The sequence below is a fragment of the Podarcis filfolensis genome (assembly GCF_964270895.1).
Source record: "Podarcis filfolensis genome assembly, chromosome: 15".
Classification (NCBI taxonomy): domain Eukaryota; kingdom Metazoa; phylum Chordata; class Lepidosauria; order Squamata; family Lacertidae; genus Podarcis; species Podarcis filfolensis.
The window spans coordinates 16,283,587-16,301,656 of NC_139618.1; the positions used below are offsets into that span (position 1 = coordinate 16,283,587).

At 51.1% G+C, this 18,070-nt stretch overlaps 1 protein-coding gene across 1 annotated transcript in view; it reads left to right on the forward strand.

Annotated features, from left to right (window-relative positions):
• LRRC75A (leucine rich repeat containing 75A) overlaps window positions 1–18,070 on the forward strand; it is a 29,163-nt gene that overhangs the window by 2,474 nt on the left and 8,619 nt on the right. Inside the window, exons 2-3 of the mRNA XM_083588933.1 lie at window positions 9,835–9,963; window positions 16,797–16,909. Coding sequence (XP_083445059.1) covers window positions 9,835–9,963; window positions 16,797–16,909 — 242 coding nt within the window. The remainder of the gene's footprint in view (window positions 1–9,834; window positions 9,964–16,796; window positions 16,910–18,070) is intronic.

Genomic DNA, 18,070 nt, shown 5'->3' on the forward strand with positions numbered 1-18,070 from the left:
CAGAACAGCAAGAGGAATCGCTGCGCAGTGAAAGCAGCAATCCCTCTTGCTGTTCTGGCTTCTGAGATAGCTGCGCAGCCTGCATTCGCTCCATAAGACGCGCTCACATTTCCCCTTACTTTTCAGGAGGTAAAAAGTAAGTCTTATAGAGCAAAAAATACGGTAAGTGTGGCCTGACTGACACAACTGTAGCCTGAGCCAGTTCTGCTACTCAAACTTCCTTCCTTCAGTTGACTTCTCCAGTCTTAAAAGACCAAGGACGAAGCCTTGCAAGATCATAGAGTCACAGAGAATCATAGAGTTGGAAGGGACCCTGAGGATCCTCTAGTCCAACCCCCTCCAGTGCAAGAATATGCAGCTATCCCTTACATGGATTGAACCTGCAACCTTTGCAGACCATCCTGGTGGCCAAAGCGGGGAGGGAGCCTCATGTTCCTTGCCATGAGGACCGTGAAGAGTTTGGGCCTCTGTGGGCTTGGGTGACACTACTATGGAGGAGATGGGCTCTTTGAACTTATGACCGTGGTGCTTGAAATGGGCTTGTGGAACATGTGAACATCTTTCTGGCCCTGTTAGAGCCAGAGAAAGAGCAACAGACTCTCTCCCACCAAAGAGGCAGGTAGGCAGCACAGCTGTGCCAGTGGCTTATGATGAACAGGTGTCTTCCTGTGGCTGCTTGTCGGCTGGATGGTGGTGAGCATCTAACACCCCCCCCCCCGGCCCACATCTGACCCACTCTTTTAAAGAAAAGGAGATGTGTGTGGCTGTGGCAGTGGAACTGGCCACTCGTGGGAGATGTGGTCCTTTCTGGCTAGGGGCACAGAGCCCTCTCCCTCCCAATGGCCACTGCACCTTCACAGTCTGTGATCCATGCATGCAAGATGCGGATTCCAGAGAGGCTGGATGGACAGTGTGTGTTTGGGCTGCAGGGTTGGGGAAGGGAACTCCAGCCCTATTGGCTGAGTTTGCTGAGGTCGGAGGCAAGCTGCCTGCATGTTTGGTTGCAAAGGCTGGCCAGCCAGCGCATTTCAGCGGTGGTGCGCAAAGGCTTTCTAGTAATTGAGTTACATTTGTTGAAAATTAATTAAAGGCAGGGAGGGAGACTGGGCCGGCCTCGGGAGCCTTGCGGAGGACTTGGCGTGTTTCGTTGCCAGAGGAAGAAAGGCACGTGCGCCCAGGAGGGGGAAGGGGAACAGCCTCCAGCTTTGTGCGCAGCTATCATGCAAGTTGCCTTATGGGAACGCAGCGTGTTTATGCTAATTTTATGCTAGTTAACTTGCATGGCTCCTTGTCCCTGAAAGAATCCTGGGAACGGCAGAGTCTGATCCCCCCTGCCCCCCCCCCGTTTTCTCCAGGAGGGGGAATAGCTCTTAAGCGGCTTTGCTTCCTGGGTGTCATCACGTACCCAGATGGAGACTGCTCAGCTCTGAAGGAAACTCAGCCAGAAAGTGAATGGAGACAGTTGGAGTGTGTGTGTGTGTGCGGGTGCCCCATTCTGGTGAGAAGGTGACAGCGGGTGGATGAGGGGAGGCAAAGGGGTCATCTACATTTCCTGGTCACCGCGCCGCCAAAGTCTTCCTTTTCCAGAAGTGAGCTCAGCTCAGAAATGGCTGGCATGGGCTGCCGCCTCCTGGTCGCTCCTTCGGAGGACCAGACTCTGCCTTGTTTCTCTCTGTTGGTTTCTTCTTGTGGGTTTCTATCCTGACCTTCATTAAACCTTTCCACATAAACACATGCAGAGCTATAATAAGACCCCAACCAATAAAAAAGTATTAAAGTTCATAGAAAATCCCTTTGGCAGGAGACACCCCAGTGGCTTCCTTGCCAAGCAGAGTCTTCCGCCACCAGCCTCCCAGAAGGGTGGTGCTGGGCCTGTTGGCTGCTATATTCTTCCTTTCTTATTCAGGGCACGATTTCCCCCACCTGCAAACAGTCCATATATTGATCCTTCTGTGTGACGGCCTAAGCTCTCTTAGGCTTAGCTGGTGGATCCAATGGAAATCTTTTCCCAAGGACAGCCTCAGAAATGGGTAGCCCAGTCTTTGGGGTGCTTTAAGGCAGCAGCAGCTGCCGCCTGGATTGTGTAGAAAAGAGATTTGCTGGGGAGTGGGAAGCTGTCTCTTAAAGTTTCTTTCTGTTTTCCAAGCTCCCAGTAGCAGGCAAGTCCCTCCCCCCCCCGCCACCTTGCACAATTGCCTTCCCCGTGGCTAACATGCCAGCCTTTTGCCAGGGCAGTGGACAGAGCGCACCTCTTCCTGGGTCTGTCCGTGGAGCTGTCTTGTGGCTGCTTGAGAGGTGAGTTTGGTGCGAGAGTCTGTCATTAACTCCAAGCTGTTCCATACCTGCTGCGCTTGTATTCTATCGTTGCTGATTTCTGGGCGTTGTGTGTGACAACCCCCACTTCTAAGTCAATTGACTGAAAAGCCTTGCCTCACCATTCGCTTTGGGCTTGGAAGCTTTCTCTCTGTGTGGGGGAGTGTACGTGTGTCCTTGTGCATCTAGTCAGGGAGAAGGGATAGTGCCCTGGAGTTGTAAGCAGGTCTGGGAGCATATTCTAGATACCTGGCTCTGGCAGGAATCTCCAGTTCTGGCTGAGCTCTGCTGGCACCTGGGGAGAGAGGCTTAACTAAGAGCAGGTGGAAAAGCTGCCTTTCCAGGGCATTTCATGGGGTCTTGATGCACCTTTCCTGCTCTCAGCTAGGCAGTGTGTGTGCACACGCTTGTTCGTGCATACATGATATGTGTGTTGTACACACCCTGCATGCCAGTATGTAAACCGGCTTATCCCTCTTTGCCAAGGAATGAAAACAAGCTCACTAAGAATCTGGGCTTATTGAACTTAGAGGAAGAGGAGGAGATGTTTCATTTGGCATTCTCCATAGTGTGAGGTGCAGGGGGACAGGAACAGGCTCCTCATTTTCTGTGCTCTTGCAAATATATTTGTCCCTTTTGGAGAAGCAAGCTTTTGGGGAGGGCAGGGAGTGTAGGAGAGGCCCCGCCTGCCTCTTTGCCTGCACTTGGGCGGACTGCCTCCCCCACCCCGCCCGTAATCCATCTTGGCTTAAATGATGCGAAATTGCATTTGGAGCAGGGGGCTGCGTGGGAGAGAAGAGGCGATGAGGGAAGAGCGAAAGCCAAGGGCAGCCATGTGTGAGCGGCGAGGATAATGGAAAGCTCAGGGACGGGGAGGTCTGGTGCACATCCAGTGGTGGAGACGGGAGGTCAAATCCTGCAATGGGAAGCAGAAGGAAAGGCTTGTGCCCAGAGAGTCAGCTGGAGCTCCCCAGACAGGGCAAGCTTGCTGCTGATGGGCCAGGGAGCAGCTAACCCTTTGGCTCTGTGTGTGGCAGCTTATCAGCTGCTCAAGGAGGGGGAGTTGTGCTACCTGGGCATGGTGGGGGTGCCTTGGGCTTTCCGCCAGCCAGCCATGGCTGAGCTCCAGAACTGCTTTTCCCCATGCTGGGGCTCATCCAGCGAGGGAAGCCCAGCGAGCTGGCCTGGGCAGGTGTGAGGGTTCTGGTCTTCCTCCCTTGTGGGGGGATTCTCATTTCTATAATTTCACACAGGCACACCCCACACACTTCAACGCTTGGGCTTCCTTTTGGATGGATGGGAAAGTGCAGCATGGCCAGTAGCAACCTGCAGGACAATACAGTACAGTGGTACCTTGGGTTACATACGCTTCAGGTTACATACGCTTCAGGTTACAGGTTACCGCTAACCCAGAAATATTACCTCAGGTTAAGAACTTTGCTTCAGGATGAGAACAGAAGTTGCGTGGTGGCAGCGGGAGGCCCCATTAGCTAAAGTGATGCCTCAGGTTAAGAACCGTTTCAGGTTCAGAACGGACATCCAGAACGAATTAAGTTCTTAACCCGAGGTGCCACTGTATTTCTATTTTTTTTTTTATAATATTTTTATTTTTTTCCATATAAACACAACACAACAAACATAAACATACAAAGACAAAAACAGAACAAAAAAAACATGTATCATTTCATATCCTAATTTCATATACCTTTCTTCCCCGACTTCCTCATGCCTCCCCTTTCTGTATTCCAAATTCTTATCAATTGTTCAGCAAATCTTCCCTTATTTTAATTTAGATTTAGGCTATTCTTCCTTATTCTCCTTGTCTTAACCATTGCTAATAGTAACCATTTACTTTCCAGTCCAACATCATTCTAACTTTCATTAACTTTGTAATATTTCTTTAAATAGTCCTTAAATTTTTTCCATTCTTCTTGCGCTGCCTCTCTTCCCTGGTTTCGGATTCTGCTCGTCATTTCTGCCAAGCCCATGTAGTCTATCACCCTCATCTGCCATTCTTCCAGTGTGGGTAGCTCTTGCGTCTTCCAGTACTTCGCGATAAGTATTCTAGCTGCTGTTGTAGCATAGGTGCCACTGTATTTCTAGGGGCAAATGCCCACCCCCCGCAGGTGAGAAGAGAACTCCCCATCAAATGCAGAGTGGCTTTTTCTGGATGGTGGGTTGGAGGGGGGAAGGTTGGTGGCAGCAGCAGCCTCAGTGGAAAGGAGAACTTTGCTGCTGCCTCTGCCACAGCACAGAGTCCCATCTTGCTCCCTCTACACACACACACACACACACACACACACACACACACACACCCCTGGCCGGAAGCGGCACAGCTGCCTCTGTTGCCCTCCCACCCGCTGTGCTGCCGGATGGAGGGATCCTCTTGGCAGTCTTCTGCTTCCTGCTCCGGCTTCCCAGCCAGTTTCTCTCCGCTGATGCTGGGGGAGGGGCAGCGCTGATTCTCCCCCTGCTTTGTTTTCTCTCTGATGAGTCTGTGTGAACCATTGGGCGGGAGCCCCTCTGCATCTGCTTCCCTGTGCCTCTTCCTTGGCTCTCCTTGGCTGTGGGAGGAACAGAATAATGACCCCGGGAGCTGTTTCTGCAGAGAGAGGAGGAAGATTTCAGGGGGTGTGGTGTGAGAAATAAAAGGATCTGAGCACTGAAAGCAGCGAACCTTGTCCTCCCTGCTCTTAAGAGAAAGAGGGAGACAGCTCTTTTCCCTGACCCTCCCTTACTGGCTTCCACTTTCCGTGTACAGTGGTACCTCAGGTTACAGACGCTTCAGGTTACAGACTCCGCTAACCCAGAAATAGTACCTCGGTTTAAGAACTTTGCTTCAGGATGAGAACAGAAATCGTGCGGCAGCAGCAGGAGGCCCCATTAGCTAAAGTGGTCCTCAGGTTAAGAACAGTTTCAGGTTAAGAACAGACCTCCGGAACGAATTAAGTTCTTAACCCAAGGTACCACTGTAGATCTCTTTCTGACTTCCCCACCTGGACCCAGGAGGGGGCTGTACCATGTGCCGGTTGCGAGTGTGACTGTAGCTCACTCCCAAATCTGCTCTTGTGGCAGCTTTTTTCTGCTTTAGCCTCCAGCTTCTCCCAAAGGGAGGGATTTCTAAACTGGGTTGGCACTGACAACGAACGAGTGACTGTGATGCGTGGGTCATTTGGAGGCTTAGTTTGGGGGGGGGGAGAGACGGGCCCACCTACGCACCCTGTGATCCAGTAGTCCCAGTTAGGGATGGGTACAAGGAGCAGGCATGCAGCCCCTGGAGAGACCTCCTGTAGCAGCATTTAATAGAATTTGCTGCTGCTGCTGCTGCTGCTGCTGCAGTAGCAGCAGCTGCTGTTGCTGGGGACAGTTTCCATCATGGGGCAGGTGGGAGTTGGGTGCCTTAAGCAAAAGTGGGCTTGGGCAGTGTGTGTTTCCAGCTGCCTCGGAGCCCTGGACTGGAAGGTTGCTGCTGCCTCACATAAGGAGCCCCAAAGGAGTTCAAGATGCTCTGGATCCTCTTCCAAGGAAAGGGCTGCCCTAAGAGCCAGAGGGCAAGGACCCAGGGCCTGGGAACCAGCTGGCAGCTACCATCTCCCCCTTCCTGAGTCCTCAGTTGTGCTGGATGGGCCCAGAGAACAGCCGGGAGTTTGGAAAAGGGATATAGGAGTTAGGAGTCTGTTAAAGTGGGTAAATGTTGGGGAGGCAAGGGATTTACGGTGGGAGCATGGCACTTCTAGTGGGAGCAGCAGCTGCCCATTTGGAGAAACAAACTTTGCTACAGTATGAGGAGGAGGAAGAGGAAGTAAAGTAGTTAAAAGAGACAGAAAAGGATAGAGTTTCAGTGGTGGCTGGAGGCGGGGAGACAGAAGGAAGTTTGATAGCTGTTATAATTCCTAGGGTTGCCACATAATTGAAGTTTTTGAACTATTTTTAAGGAAATTCGCCAAAAAATCAACACTTCCGACATGGGTTGCTATATGTCCAGGTTTTCCTGGACATTTTCTACCAATTTTCAGAAATTCTGCCCGGATGCTATTTTCAATGGGCAAACCCCGTATCGTTTGAGAAATCCCAGTTGTATGGCAGCCCTATACAGTATTTGCATACTGAGTGTGTTAATGGGAATTGGAAAAGTTTATGGGGACGATATGGAGTAAAATAACAGCCTTCCTGTAATCAGGTTGTGGTAGCCCCACGGGTGGTCATTTGGGTGTGGGGAAAGGTGGAAGAAGTGGAGAACTGGGAGGGCTGGGCTGTTAAAAGGATGTGGGAATGTAAATTCCTCGTCTCTAGCTCCCCAAAATAGTGGGTGCTGCTCCCAGGATGTCTTCACAAGCTAAAGAGTCTCTAGGACAGGAATCCTTAAAATCCTGCCCGTCACGACTCAAGGTCATCTGACCCCACGACTGCTACCATCTTTAATCATGGTTCCACCATGATCACCTCCCTTCGAGGTCAGGTGCTCAGACCCTTAAAATGTGAATCCCTTGAGAGGCAGGCAAGGGTTATTTTAACGTCTGAGATAATGTCTGAGATAATGGGGAAAGTGTCCAGGCCAGTTTCTTAGTGAGCCCAATGTTTCTTAAGGTAGGACTTTCTTGTCCTATGGGACTTATGAGCGGGAGAGCTCCTAGGATCCATATCTTTGAGTCCTGCTGCTCTTGCTCTGTCTCTGTTCAGGCCCAGAGGCACCAAGGACTCACGGCCACTTGAGTCATATGCCCAGACAGTCGGCATTCATCTCGGGGGTGGGGGATCCTTGATGTGACAGCTCAGAAGAAGCTGACACTATTTTGGAAAGGCTTGCAGTTGGGCCTCGAGAGAATTACCTGCATCAGTGCTGTCTTCTGGGTGATGGCTTTGGCAAGGCTTGGCGCTCACTTGGTGTCATCTATCCTTCTTGATGGGCATTTTTTATTTTGGATGGGGATGGGAAAGGCCTTGCATTCTGTTCCCCCACCCCACCCCAAGGTCCATTGACTTGTAGAGAAACCCGGGTTTCTGGAGCCCTTATCCAAGTTGTCGGGTCACTTAAAGATTTGCTTCCTGTTCGTGGAACAAAGGCAGTGTGTCAGCTCTGTTGCTACATTATTTGCTGTTGCCAAATTCGACAGAAACGGTCAGTCGCTGTTGCTCAACTGATGTCTGTGTCTGGCAGTTCCTTCTCTTTCTTTGCATATTCTGCCCAAAAGATGCTCTGTGTGTTGCACGTTTCATCTCTGCTTTGGAACAAGAGTGTCCTCGTTTCTCTCTCTTCTTGTTGTGACTTTCTGTTGTGGTTGCAAATGACTTGCTTGAAGCTGCCCCTGTGGCCTTGGTCCCTCGTGCAGCTGAAGGTGGTTCAGGTGAAGTGGTCCCGGCTGCCCAGCCACTGAAGCCCATTCCAGTGACAAATTCTGTGGTGGGGTGGTAGACTGATGATACCTGTGGACTAGCCCACGAAAGGGCCCAACCACCAAGCAAACTGGCATCTCTCTCTTATGCTATTTGAAATGGCTTGTTGAGTCCTTTTGCTGAAGAGCAAAAAAAGGGGGGGCATGTTATCACCCCCACCAGCACTTTAACAAGTTGATGATCTCAGGAGTGGGAAGAGACCCCTCTGAATTTCAAGCTCTATCTCTCCCCACCTCAGGAACTCCCTGAATTCCTCTTGCACACAGAGTGGGCATTTCTGCAAATCACGAGGTGGAGTTTATGCACAGAGAAGCTGTGCAGGTGCATGGTGCTCTTGCCATGGGGGTATTTGCACAAAATTCCTTGCAGGAAATGCAATAAAAAGGGGGCTGCTGAAAGTCCTTGCACAGAGCGGGGTTTCACTCCTCAGTGTACAGAACAGATACAGGAGCCCATTGGCACAGGCCCTAAACCACCTTCCTTCCTCCCCTACTTCCCCCTGTTTACTGGGGAGGTTTGTTAACAGCCGTCTTGGTTGATAGATAGCCCAGTGTGCTCAGCTGGGAGGCAATTTGCCCAGTCAAGTCAGACTCTCAGTGACAGACTGTGCCAGGGATGAGCTCATCTGGCTTGGATGCCGCTCTCACTTGGGGAGGTTTCAACTATAGGGTGGGGAGGGGAAGCATCACTGTGCTGCAGCAATTTGGGGCTTGTGCGTGCGTGCGCTGAATGCTCATTTCAAGATGGGAGAGGGGCAGAATTTTATGGGCTCTGTGTTTCAGAACATCCCTTACAGGATCCAGAAGTGCTCGCAGAGACGTGATGCAATTGCTCCCCCAGCAACCTCCACTTGACCCTGCCTGGTTTTCAAATGTCAATGGGTGGCTTTGCCAGACTTGATGGCTCACCTTCCTTCTCCAGCTGACAGGGCTGGCAGGAGTTCAGTTTCTGTCACCCTGTTCCATCCAACCACTGCTCAGGTCACACTTTGAAATGAATGAAAATTGGGGAAGCAGCAGGTTCCCCAGAGCAGCATAAGGGATCCCAGGCAGAAAGAAACCTATTGGATTGCGCTGGTGAGGTTTCATATTGCTGTCTCCCACCCACCCACCCACCAAGACCCCTTCTGTGGGAAGGAGCAGCCACCCACCCTCCTCCCCCTGTTTTCAAAAGTTAGAGTGGAGATGCAGTTGAGCAATTGGCCTGAATCTGTGTGGGGCTGCTCCCCATTGCTGCCTGTGCCTGGGGTTCTGCCCACCTAGGGACCTTTCCCTTTCAGAGGGGCCTGATCAAATCTCCTCTTGCAAGGGGAGCTGCCAAGGAGTGAGGGAGCAGAAGTTGGTCCAGGGCCATGGGGACATCAATGTGACCCACCTGGCTGGTTGAGCAATGTGGATGAGTGGGAGGGAAAACTCACCCTTCCCTCCTTGACCCACACAGCCCTACAAGTCCACTCGACCCATCAGGTGCCTCAGCAAACAGTTGGCGTGTGAGGAAGTAAGTCAAATGACCTCTGCTCCTTCTCCCACTTCAGGGGTGCTCTTACACCAGGGGTAGGCAACCTAAGGCCCGGGGGTCGAATGCGGCCCAATCGCTTTCTCAATTCGGCCCGCGGACGGTCCGGGAATCAGCGTGTTTTTACATAAGTAGAATGTGTGCTTTTATTTAAAATGCATCTCTGGGTTATTTGTGGGGCATAGGAATTCTTTCATTTCCCCCCCCCAAAAAATATAGTCTGGGCCACCACATGCTCTGAGGGACAGTGGACCAGCCCATGGCTGAAAAGGGTTGCTGACCCCTGTCTTACACTCATGTGCAGAATGCAGCCTTCTCATTGGGGGCATCTGGGTGGCCGCTGAAGACAGGCCTTTGGCCTGATCCAGCTGGCACCTCTTACCTACTTACTGGTGCCCGTCCAGACTTATGGAGCTTCTTGGGTCCCAACCCTAAAATCCTCAAATATTGGGGTATTGGCATTGTAGTGCAGCCTTCCTGAATGTTTGGGTGTAGGCTCTGGATATGATTGCAGGGCTGTGGCTGCTGGCATCGCCCAGTTGCTGAAGTTTGCCTGGTTTGCACGGGCACTCCAAGGTGCCCTCCCACCTGACTGGCTTTGCTCCTTTGCAGGACCTGGGCATGGAGTCAACTTCGCTGGATGACGTCCTGTATCGCTACGCCAGCTTCAGGAACCTGGTTGATCCAATTACCCATGATCTGATCATCAGCCTGGCCCGGTACATCCACTGCCCCAAACCGGTGAGTGCTTGGTGGGGTTTGCTTTGGGCTGTTGAAAGGAAGAGTGAGAAGCTGGGGGCAGGGGGGCGATAGCTGCTGCTTCCTCCTTCTCAAGAGGAGGCATGTTGTGGGTGTGTTCATAAGCTCTGGACTTTGATATTCCAAAGTCTGGCCATGTTGGCTGGGGTGGGGTGGGAGGGAGGGTTACATGCCCAGTCCAGAGTCAGGCATTGCTGGCCCCTCTCCTTCTCTTGCAGTCTTCCTACATTTTATTACACTCCCCTTTAAAAGAGTGAAACATGCAGAAGAGGCTGCCAGCTAAGCAGCCTGTTTGGGGCTGGGGAACTGACACCCAACTACACCCCTCCCCATCTCTCAAAGTCCAAGTCTCCTCAGCAGCAGAGTGCGGCATGTTAACATGATTGGCAGAAGCCGACAATTTTCTGCCATGATAAACTTCATTAGTGGTTTTGCACTAAGTTATGCTCAGACTAGCCCTACTGAAATGAAGGAGCATGACCAAGTGGGGTCCATTCATTTCCGTGAACTCGGCCCAGTGTCCCCCATGCACTCCTCAAGGTGACGACGCACCTGCCTCCCGGCTGCCCCCTCCTCCTTGTCTCGCCTTCCTCTCCCTCCAGGCAGCCTTTGCTTATCACTCCCTATAATGGGATTAGATTTCTCCTGGGAGATTTTCACAGACAAGTCTTCAGCTGACGATGGCAGTCTCTTGAGATTTCTGGGTTACTCTCTGCAGCTGCATCTGATGGGAGGGGAGATGCTTTTTTGCTCTTCTGATGTGGGGGAGGGAAGTTCAGAAGAGTCTACGACTTTCTTCTCCTTGGCTTTGCTCTTCCTGCTTGTTCAGGGCTGGGCTCATTCTTGGCTTGGCTCCTCTCCTGGGGGAGACATGCCTCCATTTCTTGCCTGTCCATAAGCCACAGCCTTCCACACCTCCCTTTGTTACTGTAGCCACTCAGCGCGGACCGACACACACCCAAAACCCATGCTAATACCATTTCCAGGTTTCCCCCCAAAAGTTCTTGGTCCTGACCATTGGTCAGCCTTCCCCAGCCTTGGCCTCCAGCTTCCACCATCCCTGATCATTGGCCATGCTGGCTGGGGAAGATGGGAGGTCCAGGTTGGGGAAAGCTGCTGCAGATGGACTGGGTTTTCCAAGGGTTGATCCCTCTGACTCCAGCCTCTGAAGGTTGTGGGTGAATCTTTGGTCAACCAGCCGCTGCCCTTGGGAGCCAACCTTGCAGGGTTGGTTGTGTGTTCCAGGGTGAGCTCCTTGCCAGTAAGACATCTCTCTACACAGGCACCCACAGCCTTCCAGATAAGCTGATGATCCTTGAAAAAACCCCAACAACAATGTTTTCAGGGTTTAAACCAAGCCAATGCTTCCTATCCAAGCAGGAATCCTAGACTAGCAATCCCATCCCTGGAAAGTGGTGCTTCTCCAGAAAGAGGCGATGGGCCAGCTCTGAGCGACTGGTGCTGCAATGTTTTATTGATGCTTTGCGAGAGTAATTGCCGTTTGAGTTCAGTTCATTTAATAATGTAATTGAGGGATGTGAGTTACTAAACAGGTAGGAAGTGTATTGATTCTTTCCCCCCTCAGGCAAATCTTGTTTTTCTACAGGTGAGGAACTGCGATGAGAATCTTCCCTTTAATTGAGAGTGGGGGGCTGGGATATGCAGAGTGAAGGCTCAGGATATTTTTCTTCTCCCCCACCCAAAAAAACCCCTGCGGTGCAGCAAGTGGGTCGAACAGACTTAATGTGGGTGAGATGAACGACTTAATCAAGGAGATGGGCGGCAGCAGAGGAAGAAAGACTTGCAGGGGGAACAGGCATACATGCAGAGGGCGTGTTGTTTGGAAAGCAGGGGCACATTGGTGGCTGCAGCCAAATGGTGCAGCTTTGACCGCTAATAAACCCTCATTTCCTTGAAACAGGCTCCTCCCTCACTGTCGTCATTAAAACATGCTTGTTGACAACTGAATAAACAACAAAGAGAATTCCTTAAAGTTAACAGTATTTTTGTTTTTTATAAAATGGCGTATGATGCGTTGTTTACTCCAGCTGCATTTGGATAGTCGCTAGGAGCGAAAAGGAACACTCTGTTTTCCATTTCAGCATTTGGGCTCCTGTGTGAGTGCAGTTGCCCTGAGCAAGGCTCCTTAACCTGCAGGCTGAGTTAGTGAGGTTTCAGAGGTCTCCGGGGCAAGGTTTACAGAAGAGAGGCTTGCTGGAGTTGGGCATTTTATTTTATTTTATTTTAAAGGAATGGATTCATGGAGCTGGGTGTGGGTGTAGCTTTGTGTGCAAAGAGGGGGCCATCTTAGGTGGCACCTACTTTCCCCCCACCTGGGGTTTGGGGATGGACCTGGTCAGTAGTGGTGGCCGGAGGGGGGGGAGGGGGCGGGTGGAGCAACCACGTTTCTGAATGTTATTCATTTGCCATTTTTTTTCCTTTCTAAACAAAGCGCCTCTCTGTTATGATGGTTAAAGCAAGCCTGGAGATGTGTGAGCAAGAAAAAGGAAGTCTCAGTCTCTGGGTTCCCACTGCCATTGTAAATTCTTCCAGTTGCTCTTTCCTTCTCTTTTGTTGCACAGAATGACACTCATGTTTTTACTGGGGCTGTGGCCAATGCAGCTCCAGCACTTCTTAGAACACCACCCCTTCTGCTGGTACTTCTCCTGCGACCCTCTGTTTGGTCTCCAGGACAGCAAATCCAGAAACCTGCTTGCTATACACCCTCCCCGTCTGCGTACGTACACACCCACACCCACACCCACCCTGCATCATCTCTCAGCTCTGCATTGTCAGTTAGCACTTCTCTGGCTTAGCGTCTCTCCTTCGGCCTCCTTGGCTGCGAGATGTTCGTGCCGGTGCTCTTGCTGTGGGACGTGATGGCGGTCTGGCGTCTGCTGGTGACAAACTGGGCCAGCGCATCCTCTGTGTCCCCAAAAGGATGTTGCAGGGAAGGGAACACGGAGTCTCTCCCCGCAGGTTCTCCGAGTCGGATTGCAGCCGGTTGCCAAGCCCGGAATTAGTCTGGAGCAGATTGCTACTTCCCCCGACAGGAGTCTTTGGCATTCTGGTCTTCTCTGGGAAGGTGCTGCATGTTTGGCCTCTGGGAAGGGCTGGGAGCGTCACTGCTGTGAAGTCACAAGGGCGCAGAGTGACACAACTGAGCAAAGGTGCTTTCGCCTTATGCTGGAGGACTTTGAATAAAAGGTTTGTTCTCCTGGTAGAACAAAAACCTGCTTTCAGTTAGCAATCCGCTGTCTTTGCTTTTGTTGCACAAATATATTTCTCTCTCTCTCTCTTTGCCTGTCTACAAAGACCCACAGTCTTCCCAAATGTCACCATCCAGCCTGGGTCCACCCACGGAGCAGGGCTGCTGCACATGGCCTTGTTTTTGCACATGGTGACATGGCCTCTGGGCGGTTGCCTAACTGATAGGACCAGTTAGATTCCCACTTCAAGGAATGCCCTGCCCGTCCCATGCCAAGGCCTCCCAAAGCTCTCCTTCCTTCCTCCAACCCCTCCGAAGCAGGAGGAATGATCCACAGTGCGCTGCTACCTGCCCTCCATGGTCCATATCTTGCTTTGTAAAATAGGTCGCCATGAATATTTCACGCGGCTTGATAAAGAATTCATGCAGTAATTCAGCAGGGGGCTGGCTTGGATGGAGCAATTAGTTGCTTTCCTGTTGTGGGGAGGGGTGGGGGGGGCACAGGGCACCTGGCTGAGTCACCAGTCCTTGCTAGGAGCTCCACCCCCACCCAACCCTGCCTGCTGACCTGAGAATCCTTCCCTGAGAATCCAAGTTTTGCTTCTGCACAGAGTCCCACAAACGCAACACACAACCCAACCAGCAAAGGGAGCTCTCGTCCCTCTGCAACCTGTGAGAATAGGGAGCCCTTGTGGCCTAGCCTAGAGCGAATTACAGAGACCAGCAAACTCTGCGGCAGGGGATGCAGAACAGGGGTGGCAGTTTGCCTTTTCTGCCCCCAAGAACGGCAGCCAGCCAGACCACACCAGCTGTCTTTAGTTCTGGCACCCACAGAGGAAGGTGCTCAGTTGGGGGGGGGGGAGCGGGCAGCGGCAGAGACCTGGATCATACTCATGCATGACTGACACTATGTCTTAATTCTCTCGGAGCAAGATGGGGACAGGGAAGTGGCTTTTTGTTTTGTTTAAAGAAAAAGAAAGATGCAGTGTTTCAAAATAGTCATAAATATAGTTTGCAAAATATTAAAGGCACTTAATTTAAAAGATATATATTACAGAATTATGCAATAAGCAACGAAAAGGTCAGGTTGGGGAGGGGATCGGTATCAATTAGGAGCTTATTTGTACATTTCTTAACAGTAACATGAGCATATAGGGAGAGGGAAAGTTGTGGCCTATATTTTCTTAAAGCAACCGTAGACTTCTGAATGCTGGATGCAGGTTCAAATTGTGAAAACCATCCTTTACATGCTTAATAAAAGCATGCCATATTGCAGAGAATTCATTAGTTTTATTTTGCCCTCTTACTACTTTTAATTTGCAAGTAAGTTTTTCCAACAGCGCTATTTCACCCACTTTGTTGTACTATGCTAAGAGGGCAGCCCCATTTAAGTCTTTCCAGTGCCTGGCAAGAATAGCCCTGGTGGCCAATAATAAATGCAACACCATCTCTCTGCAGTGTGTAGGGACATTTCCCGTTTCAAAAAGATTTAGGAGTGCTATCTGCAGGGAGGCAACGATCTCACGGTCAACAATTTTACCTATTTATTGAAAAAGTGAGTTCCAGAAGAGCTGTACTTTGGCACAGGACCACCACACATGTATATACGTGTAGCAGTTTCTTGGCAACCACTCCAGCATCTCGGCAAGGAAGAAGGAGCTGCATAAGCCAGTCTGCGAGTGGTTAAAGACCACCTATGGATTATTTCCAATGCCAGCTCTCTGTTTCTTGCTGAGATGTGTGTTGTTTATGGGAGAGGAGGGATTGGTGCCGTTGGTTTCTCACATCTTTATTTTAGATTTTGTTGCTATTTACAGTGGTACCTTGAGTTACAAACGCCTCAAGTTACAAAGACTTCAGGTTACAAACTCCGCTAACCTGGAAGAGTTACCTCGAGTTGAGAACTTTGCCCCAGGATGAGAACAGAAATCGTGTCCCGGCGGCACAGCAGCAGCAAGAGGCCCCATTAGCGAAAGCACGCCTCTAGTTAAGAACAGTTTCAGGTTAAGAACGGACCTCCGGAACGAGTTAAGTTCATAACTAGAGGTACCACTGTATGTGGCAATTGTTCGGTTTGGTTTTGTAATTTAAAAAAAATGTTTCCTTTATTGTTTATGACCACTTTTGTCGTAGGTTTCTATTGTTTTCATGTCGTAAGCCACCTTTTAATCTCCAAGTATGTGTGTTGGTGCTGAGAGCCCATTGGCCTCCTCTCTGCCCTCCTTTCAATGACTGTAGAAGGAGACAAGCGTGCTCCACTCCTCTATTTGCCCTTGTGAAGCAGTGGAGTTTGGCCCCACATGGCTGACAAGGGGACAAGAACCAGGACAGGTGCTCAACAAGCTGTAGATTTGACGGGTGAGAGCAGGCTGCTTGCTTTGGGCTGGTCAGCGAGCTGCCTTTGCCAGCACAAAATGCCAAGCCGTGGCTCTTCTCTACTCATTTAGCAGGCTGTTCCCAACTCCACCCCATGTGTTTTCTTTGTCCTGTTGGGAGCGATGCTCTCAGGGAAGCTGACCAGGGTGTGTCCCTGGACTTTGCCTCCTCCCTCTGGCTGCCTTTGTGCTAGGAACGCGAGTGTTTGCAGTGCAGCAGGAGGGTCGCCTCCTGCAGCCAGAGGCAGGTGGATCTGCTGAGCTCCCTGTCCGCATCATCTTTGGAACCGAGGCTCATCCATCTTGGTTTGGCTTGGTGAAGGCTGAGCAGGGAACCCTCAGTTGACTCAGATAAACATACTTTTACGGCCCTGGGAGTCAGATGGGGCTCCACCTGCCATCTCTTCCTCCTTTGCCATGGTTCTGATTTTGGGGCTTTCTCTGCCGTTGTCATACGAAGATGCCAAATGGACCATGTGAAGCTGGTGGCATCAACCGCCCTGCCTGCTTAAGCCAGCAAATGCTTGGGGGGGGGGGGAGGTTGGTCTTCCAGTAAGGTTTGGAGTGGTGGGATTGAGCTGGAAAAGCATGCATGGGCCCTTTTTAATTAGATGCGCTATTTGAAGTTGCCTTAGGATGCCTCATGCTGTCGATGGGATGGCAAAGAGCTTATTGAGTAATGGAACCATAAGCTTTGAAGGGACCCCAAGGGTAACCAACCCAGGCCCCTCCAATATGGGAATCTCAGCTGAAGGATCCTTGAGAGGCAGCCATCCAACCAGGCCTAGCTTAGCTGAACCTCCCAGTGATGTTGCATCGTAAGGAGAAATGTCCTGCTGATATTTTGTTTTCTAGCTGGCCTGGGTAAGCTGAATGGGGGTGGGAGTTTCAAAGCCTCCCCCCACCCCAGGAGCTGGCGGAGGCATAGAGGCTGTTCTGCCTGCTCTTCCTCCTTGTTATGTACTAAGCTTGGATCCTAGAACAATAGGCAGGTAGGATCCTAGAATGCAACAACTGATTGGCTTGCAGGAGAAGACCAATCAGGCTCCAGGAGGGAAGCAGAATCAGCCAATCAGACAGGACTCACTTTGTAAATAATGTATATAAAGGCCTGAGGTTTGGGAGGAAATTCAATCACTGTTTTACCAGCTGCAATAAAGAGTATGAAATCACTGCGAGCATATGTTGACTGGTGCCTGTGCAACTGACCCCCTTCCCAATTCCTCTTGCAGGAAGGCGACTCTCTGGGAACCATGGAGAAGCTCTGCAGGCAGCTGACTTACCACCTGAGTCCCCACTCTCAGTGGCGACGCCAGGGCATTGTGAAGAGGAAGCCGCAGGCCTGGTGAGTGAGGTGGGACTGCGGGCTGGCAGAGGGGCGTTCTTGGGGCAGAGGTGGAGCCACCAGCAGTGCAAAGGAGCCTCCATCCCAGGTCACTGCAAAATGACTTGTGTCTCCTCCTGACCATAGAGTTGGAAGGACCCTAAGGGTCACATCTAGTCCCGCCCCCTGCAATGCAGGAATCTTCTGCCCATTGTGGGGCTCGAACCCTGAGATGAAAAGTCTCCTGCTCTACCAGCAGAGCTGTCCCAGTCATTTAACGTCTGTCTGTTCAGCCAAGGAAGAAAAAAAAAGACAGGAAATCTTGCCTTCAGTGGGTGGCAGCATTTGGTGAAAAGACTCTGGGCTCTGTGAACTAATGAACTCTTTCTTCTAGCCTTTTCTGTGATGTTGGAGCACATGGGGTGAGCCAGGCCCTGCTTGGAGGCACTGTCTGTCCCCTGCGTGGCTTGAATGGCAAAATGTCAGGAGGGCTGTTGGATCGGGGCCTGGTACTTGGAAAGCAGATGAGGCTGGTGGAGTGCCCAGTTCAGCTGCCCAGCTAGCGCTTTCTGTGGGCTGCCACCCTCACACTGTGGTCCTTTTCTCTCTTCTCCATTCTCACTGAAGAAGCCTCTCTTCCTGCTGCCGCCTGCCCTGCCCTCTCCAGGCTAGGAGTTTTCTACTGGGGGCTGCAACCAGCTGGTTGGGGCATCCTTCAGACCCTTTATGTCCCCCACCAAATCAGAAAAGAGGCTTGGAGTGGCTTTGAAGCATGGCCTGAATAAGCAACTACTTCTTTGTATGCCCAGCAAAGCCTGGTCTGTCTTGGAGATGATGGGGGCGGGGAGGGGGGGGGGGACATGGCCTGCAGCCCACCCCCTGCGCTGATGTCCACTTAAGTCGGATATAATCCTGGTTACTCTTGATGTGGCCGTGCGGACCCTTTGGGAAGACAAGGGACCCGAGGAACTCTCTGAAGCATAAATTAAAGGATTTGGTTGGATGTTTCTAATTACCAGCCCCATTTTTAATTAGCAGTTTGCTCAGTGTGTGTGTTCCTGACTTCTAACAGACTTGATTGCATTATTTCCTGTCAAGAGATGCAAGTCGGTAGCTGGAGTGCAAAAGGCCTATTCTGGGGCAGAGAAAACCTCCCAGGCGGCGCTGTCTCTCTGGGACCAG